A 15,707-nucleotide genomic window follows, 5' to 3' on the forward strand; every position below is an offset into this window, starting at 1 on the left:
CTGGATGCATTGCTTGAAAGCAGAAAGTAGGGGTCTGGAGTAGGACCAGAGGAGGGCTGGAGCTCTCCCGCAGCTGCAGGAGAGGTGCGAGTGCCACATGAAATGGCCTGGAGGGCCGGATTCGGCCCACGGGCCTTGTGTTTGACACCTGTGACCTAGAGTATCTGGCCCTAGGTACATCCCTGTCCAAGTTTTTCTTTCTATGGATAAAGTTCAAACTCTTCCCTCCCATGTTTGTACTGTATAGCTTTTCTCCTGATCAGTATTCTGGAGCTCAGGGAAATCTGAATTTTCCTTCACTGCTGAACCTTTATCATTTGCAAGGTCATTCAAAATTCAGTCAGAAAATTTAAGAATATAAGAAACTATAATAAGAATACTTAGCTATAGATGCCTTTTCTGCCATGCACGGCATGGCATAAATGATCAGATCAGAGGCTTGCAAGATAGTAGCTTTTAGGAAAAACTGAATATTATATAGTTTTTAAGCTGTGCTATATACAAAACTTTTATGTAGGGAAGTGGCCAACATGATCAGTTTGTAATGACATTCCTTTGGTAAGAAGTCAGCTAAGGTAATCAGACTTTAAAGGCTTCATCAGATATTGTGAAACAACTTCAATACGGAAATATAAAATTTCCTCATCAGATCCTTTAACTAATAAAGGACCCTTTTTTGTCCTACATGTAGACTAGGTTATTTTGTGGCCCAAGGCTTCTTTTCTTCACAAAGTGATTTCTTCCTTTCAACTTAACCAGTACATTGTACATCTTGCTGTCTTACTCCAATTTCTCTTTATTGTTAGTATCTGGTGTGTGCTGTTTAAAGCGGAGGTCCCACTTAAAATGTTTTTATTAAAAGCCAGCAGCTACCAATACAGCAGCTGCTGACTTTTAATAAATGGACACTTACCTGTCCATGGTGCCCCCGATCCTGAAGCCGAGCAATCGCTTGGCTCTCGGCTGCCCCCGCCGCCATCCTCGGTAAGGGAATCAGGAAATGAAGCATTGCGGCTTCACTTCCCGTTTCCCTACTGCGCATGTGCGAGCCGCGCTGCGCGTCTTCACTGGTCCCCGCTATGTTCTGGGAGCTGTGTGTCTCCCAGACGGGGGGGGGGGGGGTACAGAGTAGGCACCAGAAGTGGCGTAGATCACAGAGGTGATCTATGCCAGGAAGTGGGAGAAAATACCTGTATTATGCCGCGTACACATGACCGTTTTTAATGTCATGGAAAAAACCACGTTTTTCTTGACGCGATTCCTCTCAAGCCTGCCTTGCATACACACGATCGTGAAAAAAATGCTTGAGCAAAGCGCGGTGATGTACAACACGTACAACGGTACTATATAGGGGAAGTTCCATTCGAATGGCGCCACCCTTTGGGCTGCTTTTGCAGTTTTCGTGTTACCGCGTGTTAGTAAAAGTTTGGTGAGAGATGATTTGCGCTTTTCAGTCTGTTACAGTGTGACGAATGTGCCATCTCCATTACAAACGCTAGTTTTACCAGAATGCGTGCTCCCGTCTCATAACTTGCTTCTGAGCTTGCGCCTTTTTTTTCTCGTCATTAAAGCATACACACGACCGTTTTTCACGATGTGAAAAATGACGAGAAAAAATAGAGCAGGTTCTAAATTTTTAACGACCATTTTTCTCGTCGCGAAAAATGCTCTGGAGCGTACACAATCGTTTTTAATGACCAATTAAAAAAAATGCATTTTTCTCATCGTGAAAAATGGTCTCGTGTACGTGGCTTTAGACAGGTATCTGCTCCACCCCTCCCCCTGAAAGGTGCCAAATGTGACACCGGATGGGGGGGAAGGTTCCAAAAAGTGGAAGTTCCATTTTTGGGTGGAACTCCACTTTAACTCACAACTACAGCTCCCTTTCAACAGTCTGACTCTTTGTAATTTCTCAAGGCCCCCGTAGAAGAAACCTACTTCACTTCCCACTATTGCCAGGTAGATTTGCTAATTCCTCATTTAAACCTGTGACCGCAAGGGCAAGGTTCTGCCTTTCCTTGTCAAATGCACTGCACAGGATTAGTTGGAGCATCTTGGGCTTTTCAGTGTTCGATGTCTGTTTCCCAGATTTGCTAGGCTGCCATCTGGTCTCCTGTTCACACATTGATTAAATTTGATCAGGTTTTTTCTACCTCCGCTGATGACAGCTTCGGTTGTAAGGTTCTTCAGGTACCCCTGCAGGCTGTTAAAAGCCACCCCTGTTTACCTGTTGGTTTTGTGGGCTATTGGCCTTTTGTTGTGTTAACTACACCTTGGCTGAACTGCTTTTAATCATTACAATGTACCTGAATTACTTTGTCCTGTGTCCCATAATGTGTGGTTTAAGAAAATATTATTATTGATAAATATTTGATTTAATGTGTAGTGTTTCTCTTGGAATACATTAGAAGACACTGGTCCCTCCCTTCTGTTCTTAAGGTTGATTCCTACTTTTGCTTTTTATAAACTGAGGCATGCTAGGAGTGTGAGGGGTATTGTGTTGTCCTTGCAGCTTTGTTTTTTGGTGTTCAACCTCTAGAAGGCAGCAGCATAACCCAATGTACCTTAATGACTTCATCCTGTGTCCCCCAATGTGCTTCAAGAAAATTATTATGTGAGTCAAAAATGCATTTTTTTTTCTTTTTAGAGGCAGACAATTTATTTGTATTTTTCATTTTTAAAGCATCAACGAGACTACAATGCTGCACTTCATGAAATCTGCCAGAAGAAAAAAATAATCTTGAACTTTGTGGACACGCACCTTGGTGGACCTTCACATCAGCCCCAGTAAGTTGCCAAAACAGATGAAAAAAGCACAGTAACACAAAGTATACAGTATGTATAAATAGAAGTGTACATCTATATCAAAAAAGGGTATTGCTCTGTATTTTTTTTTTTTTTAATAATTATGTTGATGTAATTTTTTTTCCTTAATCATACAGGACAAAGGAGAAGCATTTGGGTACATAAGGGTTATGGTGCTGCCTTTAACTCGTACACTGGCAAACAAGAGCTGTTAGTACAGCTCAGTATAACCCCTCCTTTCCAACATGCCTTAGTTTGTTTGCTAGTGTCCTAGAATAAATTATGTTGGCTCTCTTCTGAAAGAAGCTAATTTCTTATCTTGATCGTACAGTACTGGATACAGGAATTTATTTTTAACCCGGGTTGCATGAAAAAAACCTGACAGCTCTAGTTGGATCTGCTCTAACCAACCATGCAAGGTTAGTTCAGTGTTTGTCCCCGCTGAGCTGTTGTGTTTTGACACAACACCCCCCACCAGAACACTCCAGTGCTCTCTGACATTGGCTAAGAGCACTGCTAGGGAATCTGACGGCTGCTGGTTTTCCAGCATGCACGTCCAACAGAAGGCGGGCAAATTTTTTTTTTTCTTAACCGGACGTTTTCTAATGACATTTGGCCCCTGTGTATGAGGCTTTAGACTATAAATTATGTCACTACCTTCAGGTGATTGAACACTGCCAAACACTTTGCAATCACTCTGTCCTTATATAATGCACCTTTTCTCCTGCTGGAGAAGAATTGTTTTTTAATTTTCGTCCATTTTTTTTCCTTCTTGTTTCAAAACCTGACTGATTATCACTAGCTAACTAGTTTCTGGATCTACTTCTCTTGATGCAAATCTTGGGAACTGTACTCAGACCGCACAGCAGTGGACATCTGCTTTTGACGCTCACCTTGGAACATGGCTATACAGGTCAGGGGCCATGGTCCATTCCTATGACATCCCTACCCTAAAGATCAGGGCCGCCATCAGGGGGGTACAGGCATTACACCTGTAAGGGGCCCGGAGGTCCCCAGGGGCCCGGATGGCAACCCCCTTTAAAAAAAAAAAAAATTTTTTTTTTTTTTTTTTTTAGGGGCCAATTTTTTTTTTAGAGGTCCGGAGGTCCCCAGGGATGGCAACCCCCCTTTTTTTATTTATTTTTTATAAAAAAAATATTTTATTTATATATTTTTATTTTATTTTTTAATAAAGGGACATTTTTTTTTTTTTAGAGGTCCGGAGGTCCCCATATATATATATAATATTATTATTATTATTATTAAAGGGCCCAGAGGTCCCCAGGGCCCCCGGGTGGCAACCCCCCTTTTTTATAAAAAAAATTATATATTCTTTTTATATATATATATATTTTTTATATATATATATATATATATTTTTTTTTTGTCTTTATATATTTTTTATAGGGCCCCGGATGGCAACCCCCCTTTTTTTATAAAAAAAATTATATTTTTTTTATATATATATTTTTTTGTCTTTATATATTTTTTTGTCTTTATATATTTATATATATATATATATATATATATATATATATATATATATATTATTAAAGGGCTCAGAGGTCCCCAGGGCCCCATGTGTGGCAAATCCCCCCTTTTTTTTATATAAATGTTTATTTTTTTATTTTTGTTTATATATATATATTTTTTTATTTTTTATTAAAGGGCCCTGAGGTCCCCAGATGGCAACCCCCCTTTTTTTTCATAAATGTTTATTTTAATTTTTATATATATATATATATATATATATATATATATATATATATATATATATATATATATATATATATATATATGGCAACCCCCTTTTTAAAAAAAAAATATATTTCTTTATCGTACATCACGGGACACAGAGCGGCATATTCATTACTATATGGGTTATATGGAGTACCTTCAGGTGTTGACACTGGCAATCTCAAACAGGAAATGCCCCTCCCTATATAACCCCCTCCCATAGGAGGAGTACCTCAGTTTTTACGCCAGTGTCTTAGGTGTTGGTCATGGTTTAGCTTGCCTCCGCATCCTTGGGATTAGGTGAGCTACCGGTTCTGTCCAAAGGCCTCAGCGCTAAAGTGGTCAGTAACCGGACCCCAAACCCTTGGGGTATAGCCCATAATGCTTTTCTTTTTAGAGAGCTGGACCCTGGGCCCAGAACTTAGAAACCTTTGGGTGCCTAATGTTTCTGTTGCCAGAGTGCTATATGGGCCCAGGACAGTGGATCCTTCATAGGAACCCAGGGCCTGAAGGTCTAGACATCCCCAGGGAGATGGGGGAAGATTGGGCCTCTTGCTTGGCAAAGTCCTGCGGCATGGAGCAGGTAAGTGAGGGGAAAACTTGCGGAACTTGGTTCTTAGCAGGTTTTTTCTGGGGGGTCACAGGGGACATGCCTAAAGTTATGCGCTGCATCTGGCAAACTAGTCACATATCTTAATGATAGGATGGCTCTATGTGTATTATTCCCCATAAGAAGTGACCTCCCTTGTAGTGTTGGAAAAGCATTGAGTGGGGCCTGTGTGATATAAAGTGTATGTGTGTGTGTCAGAGAGCTGTGCTTACCTGCAAGCCTCCAGGCGATGCTCCATCAGTCTTCCTCCTCAGAGCCTGCAAGCAGGCAAAACGCTGACCTCCTCGTGGTTCCAGGCTGGAGCAGAGAGGCTCCCTTCCCCCCTACCCCCCCCTATCGGAGGACGCGCGCGCGCGCGTTCACGTGTTATAGGCGCAATTCGCGCCGTTTAGCTGAGGGGGGAAGGGCGGGTCAGTGGTTTAAGGAAGGGGCGGCCTTCCTTTTTCGTTCCAAACAGCTCATTCTATATATTGGAACTGGGGAGGAAAGACCAGAGCGGCAGCACGGGGCGCCGAGGACACACAGTGGCCAGAAAGGATATTGCAGTCTTCAGAAGACTGTTTTCAAGCCTAGAAATAGGCTGTTTCTTTTCCATCTCATAGTTTTTCTTTGCAATACTACTCAGGGGGACAGAATGCTTTTTCTTTCCTGGATTTGAAACAAAAACGAAAAAAAAAAAAAAAAAAAAAAGATTGAAAAAAATAAAAATAAAAGTCATCTAGGGGAGAGGAAGCATTTTTTATCCCCCAAACAGGTGTTTGGGCAATTAACTTTTATAGTTCCAAATACCAATAGGTAGCAGGTGTACCTCGGTATTGTACCATGGCATCCGGGTCAGAGGGTACAAGAGGTGGGGATTCCCCCAGAGAGTCTGAGGTCTCGGACAAAGCTATGCCGCTGCTTTCCCCACAGGGAGCCTTGGGGCCATCGGGATCTGGGGCTGGAGCTGGCGCGGGTCAGTCCAACCCTAAGATGGTCACGGACGAGGTATTACTCACCTCTTTAAGAGAGATGGAGAAAAGAATGGGAAAAATGATAGCCACAGCTATGCGGGGCAGTAAACGGATTAGATCTCCGTCGCCCGAGCGCGGACCCTCAGAAGAGGAGGTCCTTTCCTCAGGGGAATTGGACGACCTCTTGGACAAGGACCAAGTAGGTTCAGGGATCGAAGATCCGGATACAGAGGAGTCTGGAGCAGTCTCCCAAGGGGAGAGCTGGTGGATTCAAGCCTTAACGGACTTGGTCCATAATGCATTCAACTTGCCAGTACCAGATCTCCAGGTATCTACGGTTTCAGCTTTGGGCTCACTGAGGGCGCCTCAAAGCAATGCAGTATTTCCGATCCACCCTCTACTAGAGGGAGTTTTGTTCCAAGATTGGAACAAGCCAGATAAAATCTTCTTACCACCTAAAAGATTCTCTGCCCTATATCCTATGGAAGATAAATTTTCCAAGAAATGGGCTACTCCTGCAGTGGACGCAGCCATCTCATGTATTAACAAATCATTAACATGCCCTGTAGAAAACATACAGGTATTCAAGGATCCAGTTGATAAACGCTTGGAAGCACTACTTAAGAACTCCTTCACTACTGCAGGGGCAGTAGTACAGCCAGCTGTGGCTGCGATTGGGGTTGCTCAAGCATTATCGGATCAAGTTAAGCAGATGCTTAAACTTATTCCTGCCCAGCAGGCAGAAGAATTTTCGGATGTCCCTAGGGCCATATGTTTTACAGTAGACGCAATTAAGGATTCTATCCAGCAAGCGTCACGTTTATCGTTATCCCTTATCCATATGAGAAGACTCTTATGGTTAAAAAGCTGGGAGGCCGAGCCCCCATGCAAGAAGCTCCTGGTAGGGTTCCCCTTCCATGGAGGACGACTCTTCGGAGAAGACCTAGATAAATACATTCAAACCATTTCAAATGGCAAAAGTACTCTCTTGCCAACTAAGAGGAAGTTTCAGGGGCCTGCGTTTAAACGACAGTACTCCCCTGGGCAGGGGCCCTCTAATGCCAAACAGTATCGACGGCCTCCTGCGAAAGCAAACTTCGGCTTCAACAGCAAATCACAAGGACAGGCTGCTAGAGGCAGAAAGCAGTGGGTTCGCAAACCAGCAAAACCAGCCCCCAAGCCGACCTTATGAAGGGGCGCCCCCACCCACGAAGGTGGGGGGAAGGCTGCGACTCTTTTCAGAGGTTTGGGAAGCCAGCATTCCCGACGAGTGGGTACGGTCTTCCGTGGCCACGGGCTACAAATTAGATTTCCTAAGGTTTCCTCCTCTTCATTTCCAGGAGTCGAGGATTCCAAACGATCCGGAGAAAGGAGCCGCATTAATGTCGGCATTAAATCATCTACTTTCCCAGGAAGTAATAGTAGAGGTACCAGTCCTGGAACAGGGGCTAGGTTTCTACTCCAACCTATTCATCATCCCGAAGTCCAATGGAGATGTCAGGCCAATTTTGGACCTAAAGATGGTAAATACATACCTAAAGATCCGCTCATTTCGGATGGAATCCGTGCGGTCAGCAGCTACCACACTCCAAAAGGACGACTTCATGGCATCCATAGACATAAAGGATGCCTACCTTCATCTTCCAATTTATCAGCCACATCAAAAATATCTACGCTTCATGGTGGCTTCGCGTCACTTCCAATTCGTGGCGCTTCCCTTCGGGTTGGCTACGGCCCCCCGGGTGTTCACGAAGGTCCTAGCTCCAATCCTAGCCAAACTAAGGATCCAAGGGGTCACGATCCTAGCATACCTGGACGACCTCCTAGTCATAGATCACTCGTCTCCCGGCTTGGAGCGAGCAGTGGCCCTCACGGTCCAATACCTCGAGAAGTTCGGCTGGGTCCTAAATCGAGAAAAGTCAGCTTTCCTGCCCACAAGGCAGTTGGAATATCTCGGCATGAGATTAGACACAGAACAACAAAGAGTGTTTCTACCTCTGAGGAAGGTCAAAGCCATCAAGGAATTAATCCTACTGGTTCTAAGCAAGAAGGAACCGACTATTCGCCTATGTATGAGGTTACTAGGCAAGATGGTGGCCACATTCGAGGCGGTACCATACGCCCAGAGCCACACTCGCATCCTGCAGGCAGCCATCCTGTCAGCATGGAGCAGAAGGCCACAGGCCTTGGATATCCCGTTGCCGCTCTCATCAAGAGTCCGACAAAGTCTGTGTTGGTGGTTAGACCCTCAGAATCTACTGAAGGGGAAGTCTTTCAGCCCAGTGGCTTGGAAGATAGTGACCACAGACGCCAGCCTGACGGGCTGGGGAGCAATTTTGGATGGTTGCACTCGCCAAGGTACTTGGGCAACGCCAGAGAAGCAGTTGCCCATCAACATCTTGGAGCTCAGAGCTGCTCGACTAGCCCTCAGGGCTTGGACGTCAAAATTGCAGGGGTTCCCGGTGAGAATTCAATCAGACAATGCCACGGCCGTGGCATACATAAATCACCAAGGGGGAACCAGGAGTCAAGCCGCTCAGAGAGAGGTGAGCTTGATTCTCCTATGGGCAGAGGCTCATGTGCCCTGCATATCGGCAATATTCATTCCAGGAGTGGACAACTTTCAGGCGGACTTCTTAAGCCGCCAGACTCTATTGCCGGGGGAATGGTCTCTGCATCCACAAATCTTTCAAGCACTCTGCCAAAGATGGGGAGTGCCGGACGTGGATATCATGGCATCGAGACTCAACAAGAAGCTAGACAGGTTCATGTCCCGCTCAACGGATCCGATGGCCTGCGGAACCGATGCGGTGGTTTGCCCTTGGCATCAGTTCAAACTTCTTTATGCGTTTCCCCCGCTCCAGTTACTACCCCGCCTGCTGCGCAGGATCCGGGTGGAGCACATACCAGTCATCCTGGTAGCTCCAGCATGGCCCAGAAGGGCATGGTACTCACTAATCTTAAGGATGGTAGTGGGAGACCCTTGGACTCTTCCTCTACGGCCAGACCTGCTATCGCAAGGTCCGATCCTCCACCCTGCCTTACGGCATCTAAATTTGACGGCCTGGAAGCTGAATCCCTGATTCTCAGGGGTAGAGGTCTGTCTCAGAAAGTAATCTCTACCCTAATCAGAGCCAGGAAACCGGTCTCTAGGGTGATTTATTACAGGGTCTGGAAGGCCTATGTAGGCTGGTGTGAGTCCAAGCGATGGCTTTCTCGCAAATTTACCATCGATAGAGTATTAAGTTTTCTCCAGCTAGGAGTGGATAAAGGATTGGCATTAAGCACAATCAAAGGACAGATTTCTGCTCTGTCAGTGTGGTTTCAGCGGCCGCTGGCCACCCACTCGCTGGTTAAGACCTTCCTTCAAGGGGTCTTACGTATTAAACCTCCAGTTAAATCCCCGCTTTGCCCGTGGGATTTAAACCTTGTTCTGTCAAGTTTACAGAAACAACCGTTTGAGCCGTTGGCTGAAATTCCTTTGGTTTTACTGACAAGGAAGTTAGTATTTTTGGTCGCCATAGTTTCCGCAAGAAGAGTATCGGAACTGGCGGCCTTATCCTGTAAGGAACCATATCTTATTTTTCATAAGGACAGGGTCGTTCTCCGCCCTCATCCTTCCTTCCTACCGAAGGTTGTATCCAGTTTTCATTTGAACCAGGATTTGGTATTACCATCCTTCTTCCCTAAACCTACTTCCAGAAAGGAAGGGTTGCTGCATACCTTGGATATCGTCAGGGCCATGAAGGCCTATCTTAAAGCTACAAAGAAGATCCGGAAAACAGATGTGCTGTTCATATTACCGGATGGGCCCAAGAAGGGGCAGGCAGCTATGCACTTGGGGGCTAAGAATATGCATGCATCATACATACTAGGGGGAGTACAACTGGGGGGGTCTGTAGTGGAGAAGGATCTGGGGGTTTTAGTTGATCATAAGCTCAATAATGGCATGCAATGCCAAGCTGCGGTTTCCAAAGCGAGCAAAGTCCTTTCTTGTATTAAGAGAGGTATGGACTCCAGAGACAGAGATATAATTTTGCCCCTGTACAAATCATTAGTAAGACCTCATCTGGAATATGCAGTTCAGTTTTGGGCACCAGTTCTCAAAAAGGATATAGGAGAACTGGAGAAAGTGCAGAGAAGAGCAACCAAACTGATAAGAGGCATGGAGGAGCTCAGCTATGAGGAAAGATTAGAAGAACTAAATTTATTCACTCTTGAGAAGAGGAGAATAAGGGGGGATATGATCAACATGTACAAATATATAAGAGGTCCATACAGTGAACTTGGTGTTGAGTTATTCACTTTACGGTCATCACTGAGGACAAGGGGGCACTCTTTACGTCTAGAGGAAAAGAGATTTCACCTCCAAATACGGAAAGGTTTTTTCACAGTAAGAGCTGTGAAAATGTGGAACAGACTCCCTCCAGAGGTGGTTCTGGCCAGCTCAGTAGATTGCTTTAAGAAAGGTCTGGATTCTTTCCTAAATGTACAGAATATAACTGAGTACTAAGATTTGTAGGTATAGTTGATCCAGGGTAAATCCGATTGCCTCTCGGGGGATCAGGAAGGAATTGTTTCCCCTGCTGTAGCAAATTGGATCATGCTCCGCTGGGGTTTTTTGCCTTCCTCTGGATCAACTGTGGGTATGGAGTTGGGTGTATAGGATTTTACTGTGTTTTTTTATTTTGTTTTTTGTGGTTGAACTGGATGGACTTGTGTCTTTTTTCAACCTGACTAACTATGTAACTATGTAACTATGCAGCTGCAAAGTCCACCATTTCTAGGTGGATTAAGCAATTAATCACTCAGGCCTACGGCTTGAAAGGGTTGCCTCCTCCAGTATCATTAAAGGCTCATTCTACTAGGGCCATGGGCGCCTCCTGGGCAGCACACCACCAGATCTCTATGGCTCAAGTTTGCAAGGCGGCAACCTGGTCTTCTGTCCACACGTTTACAAAATTCTACCAGTTGGACGTAAGAAGGAAGTCTGATACAGCCTTTGGGCAGGCAGTGCTGCAGGCTGCAGTTTGAGACCCTCGGATTCCGGGGGCTCCTCTTTTTTGAGTTAAATTTAAAATTTAAGATTATTTTTCTCAACTAAGTTGGATTTATTATGATTTGAGTATTTCTCTAAATTAAATCCTTTTGTCTTGGAGATGTTCTCCCTCCCCTCATTGTGAGCATTGCTTTGGGACATCCCATATAGTAATGAATATGCCGCTCTGTGTCTCGTGATGTACGATAACGAAAAAGGGATTTTTAATACAGCTTACCTGTAAAATCCTTTTCTTGGAGTACATCACGGGACACAGAGCTCCCACCCCTCTTTTTGGGGACCATTTTGGGAGGCATACTGCTTGCTACAAAACTGAGGTACTCCTCCTATGGGAGGGGGTTATATAGGGAGGGGCATTTCCTGTTTGAGATTGCCAGTGTCAACACCTGAAGGTACTCCATATAACCCATATAGTAATGAATATGCCGCTCTGTGTCCCGTGATGTACTCCAAGAAAAGGATTTTACAGGTAAGCTGTATTAAAAATCCCTTTATTTTTTATATATCTTTTTTATTTTTATTAAAGGGCCCAGAGGTCCCCAGATGGCTCCCCCCCCCCCGCTTCTCAATTTCAGGCGTCGGCACCCCCCCCCCCCCCCCCGTTCTCTGCTCCAGGGGGCCCATGCCTGAAGCTGTGTAAGGGGCCCCATAATTCCTGATGGCGGCCCTGCTAAAGATCCTCTTAGGCAGGGGTCTCAAACTCAAATTACCTGAGGGCCACAAGACAAGATTCCATATCCCATGGGGGGCCGCATGCAAACTTTCAAACTTCAAAAACAGTACTGGTGTCAGCGAACGCATTATTAACCCTGACCACTACACTGCACACTGACCACTACACTACACACTGACCACTCACCATTAGGGTACAGCACATCAGGGCACAGCACACATGAGTGCACAGCGCACATCAGGGTACAAAGCCCAGCACATCAGGGTACAAAGCCCAGCACATCAGGGTACAGGGCACATCAGAGCACAGCACATAGGGGTACAGCACAACAGGTCACATCAGGGTGCATGGCACATCAGGGCAGGGCATATCAGGACAGGGCACATGGCACAGTGCAGGACATGGCACATCAGGGCACAGCACATCAGGACAGGGCACATGGCACATCAGGGTACAGGGCACATGAAACAGCACATCAGGGTACAAAGCCCAGCACATCAGGGTACATGGGCCACATCAGGGTACATGGGGCACATGGCACATCAGGGTACATGGGCCACATCAGGGTACATGGGGCACAATCACAGTACATCAGGGCACATGGGGCATATCAGGGCACATGGGGCACATACGAGCACACCAGGGCACATGGGGCACATGAGAGCACATCAGGGCACAATCAGGGAACATGGGGCACACCAGGGAACATGGGGCACATGAGAGCACATCAGGAAATGGCACATCAGGGCACAGCACATCAGGACATGGCACATCAGGGTACAGGGCACATGAAACAGCACATCAGGGTACAAAGCCCAGCACATCAGGGCAGGGCATATCAGGACAGGGCACATGGCACAGTGCAGGACATGGCACATCAGGGCACAGCACATCAGGACCGGGCACATGGCACATCAGGGTAACGGGCACATGAAACAGCACATCAGGGTACAAAGCCCAGCACATCAGGGTACATGGGGCACATCAGGGTACATGGGGCACATGGCACATCCGGGTACATGGGCCACATCAGGGTACATGGGGCACAATCACAGCACATCAGGGCGCATGGGGCATATCAGGGCACATGGGGCACATACGAGCACACCAGGGCACATGAGAGCACATCAGGGCACAATCGGGAACATGGGGCACACCAGGGAACATGGGGCACATGAGAGCACGTCAGGACATGGCACATCAGGGCACAGCACATCAGGACATGGCACATCAGGGTACATGGCACATGAAACAGCACATCAGGGTACAAAGCCCAGCACATCAGGGTACCCCATGTACCCTGATGTGCTGGGCTTTGTACCCTGATGTGCTGTTTCATGTGCCCTGTACCCTGATGTGCCATGTGCCCTGATGTGCTGGGCTTTGTACCCTGATGTGCTGTTTCATGTGCCCTGTACCCTGATGTGCCCTGTCCTGATGTGCTGTGCCCTGATGTGTGATGTCCTGTATCCTGATGTGCCATGTGCCCTGTCCTGATGTGCTGTGCCCCATGTGCCCTGATGTGCTCTAATGTGCCCCATGTTCCCTGGTGTGCCCCATGTTCCCTGATTGTGCCCTGATGTGCTCTCATGTGCCCCATGGCACATCAGGGTACATGGGCCACATCAGGGCACAATCAGAGCACATGGGGCATATCAGGGCACATGGGGCACATACGAGCACACCAGGGCACAATCAGGGCACATGGGGCACATCAGGGCACAATCAGGGAACAGGGGGCACATCAGGGCACAATCAGGGAACATGGGGCACATGAGAGCACATCAGGGCACATGGGGCACAGCACATCAGGACAGGGCACATGACACATCAGGGTACAGGGCACAGGGTACCCTGATGTACAGAGCCCAGCACATCAGGGTACATGAGGGCACATTGGGGCACAGCACATCAGGGCAGGGCATATCAGGACAGGGCACATGGCACAGTGCAGGACATGGCACATCAGGGCACAGCACATCAGGACAGGGCACATGGCACATCAGGGTAACGGGCACATGAAACAGCACATCAGGGTACAAAGCCCAGCACATCAGGGTACATGGGGCACATCAGGGTACATGGGGCACATGGCACATCCGGGTACATGGGCCACATCAGGGTACATGGGGCACAATCACAGCACATCAGGGCGCATGGGGCATATCAGGGCACATGGGGAACATACGAGCACACCAGGGCACATGAGAGCACATCAGGGCACAATCAGGGAACATGGGGCACACCAGGGAACATGGGGCACATGAGAGCACATCAGGACATGGCACATCAGGGCACAGCACATCAGGACATGGCACATCAGGGTACATGGCACATGAAACAGCACATCAGGGTACAAAGCCCAGCACATCAGGGTACCCCATGTACCCTGATGTGCTGGGCTTTGTACCCTGATGTGCTGTTTCATGTGCCCTGTACCCTGATGTGCCATGTGCCCTGATGTGCTGGGCTTTGTACCCTGATGTGATGTTTCATGTGCCCTGTACCCTGATGTGCCCTGTCCTGATGTGCTGTGCCCTGATGTGCCATGTCCTGTACCCTGATGTGCAATGTGCCCTGTCCTGATGTGCTGTGCTCCATGTGCCCTGATGTGCTCTCATGTGCCCCATGTTCCCTGGTGTGCCCCATGTTCCCTGGTGTGCCCCATGTTCCCTGATTGTGCCCTGATGTGCTCTCATGTGCCCCACGGCACATCAGGGTACATGGGCCACATCAGGGCACAATCGGAGCACATGGGGCATATCAGGGCACATGGGGCACATACGAGCACACCAGGGCACAATCAGGGCACATGGGGCACATCAGGGCACAATCAGGGAACATGGGGCACATGAGAGCACATCAGGGCACATGGGGCCCAACACATCAGGACAGGGCACATGGCACATCAGGGTACAGGGCACAGGGTACCCTGATGTACAGAGCCCAGCACATCAGGGTACATCAGGGCACATGAGAGCACATCAGGGCACATGAGGGTACATGGGGCACATGAAAGCACATCAGGGCACAATCAGGGCACACCAGGGCACATGAGAGCACATGAGGGCACATGAGAGCACATCAGGGCACATGAGAGCACATGAGGGCACATCAGGGCACATGAGAGCACATCAGGGCACATGGGGCACAGCACATCAGGACAGGGCACATGGCACATCAGGGTACAGGGCACAGGGTACCCTGATGTACAGAGCCCAGCACATCAGGGTACATGGGGCACATGAGGGTACATGGGGCACATCAGGGCACATGAGAGCACATCAGGGCACAATCAGGGCACATGAGAGCACATGAGGGCACATCAGGGAACATGGAAGCACATCAGGGCACATGAGAGCACATCAGGGCACATCAGGGCACATGAAAGCACATCAGAGCACAATCAGGGCACATGAGAGCACATCAAGGCACATTAGAGCACATGAGGGCACATGAGAGCACATCAGGGCACATGAGGGCACATGAGAGCACATTAGGGCACAACCAGGGCACATAAGAGCACATTAGGGCACCATCAGGGCACATGAGAGCACATCAGGGCACATGAGAGCACACCAGGGCACAGGTCAGCATTTACTTGTTGTTTTCTTCAAAGGCAGAGTAGCGCAGGAAGCTTCTGTCATAAGTTCACTTGTCTCTCATATCACGCTGCTACTCCCTGGCAGCCCCCCCCCTCTCTTCTCGTCCATCTCAGATAATGTCACAAGCAAACGAGGATGGAAGAGAGGAGGGGCCGCTGGGGAGTAGCAGTGTGACATGAGAGACAAGTGAACTTATGACAGACGCTTCCTGCGCCACTCTTCGCGGCACCGCGATCTACACTTCCGCGGCACCCGCGGGTCATTT

At 47.6% G+C, this 15,707-nt stretch overlaps 1 protein-coding gene across 2 annotated transcripts in view; it reads left to right on the top strand.

Moving 5' to 3' along the window:
• Window positions 1–15,707, top strand: part of LOC120937509 (interferon-induced, double-stranded RNA-activated protein kinase-like) — a 349,209-nt gene that overhangs the window by 129,347 nt on the left and 204,155 nt on the right. For both annotated transcript variants that reach the window (XM_040350786.1, XM_040350787.1), the window contains exon 12: window positions 2,684–2,787. In XM_040350786.1, the coding sequence (XP_040206720.1) occupies window positions 2,684–2,787 (104 nt within the window). The remainder of the gene's footprint in view (window positions 1–2,683; window positions 2,788–15,707) is intronic.

Source organism: Rana temporaria, chromosome 4 (assembly GCF_905171775.1).
Source record: "Rana temporaria chromosome 4, aRanTem1.1, whole genome shotgun sequence".
Taxonomy (NCBI): Eukaryota; Metazoa; Chordata; class Amphibia; order Anura; family Ranidae; genus Rana; species Rana temporaria.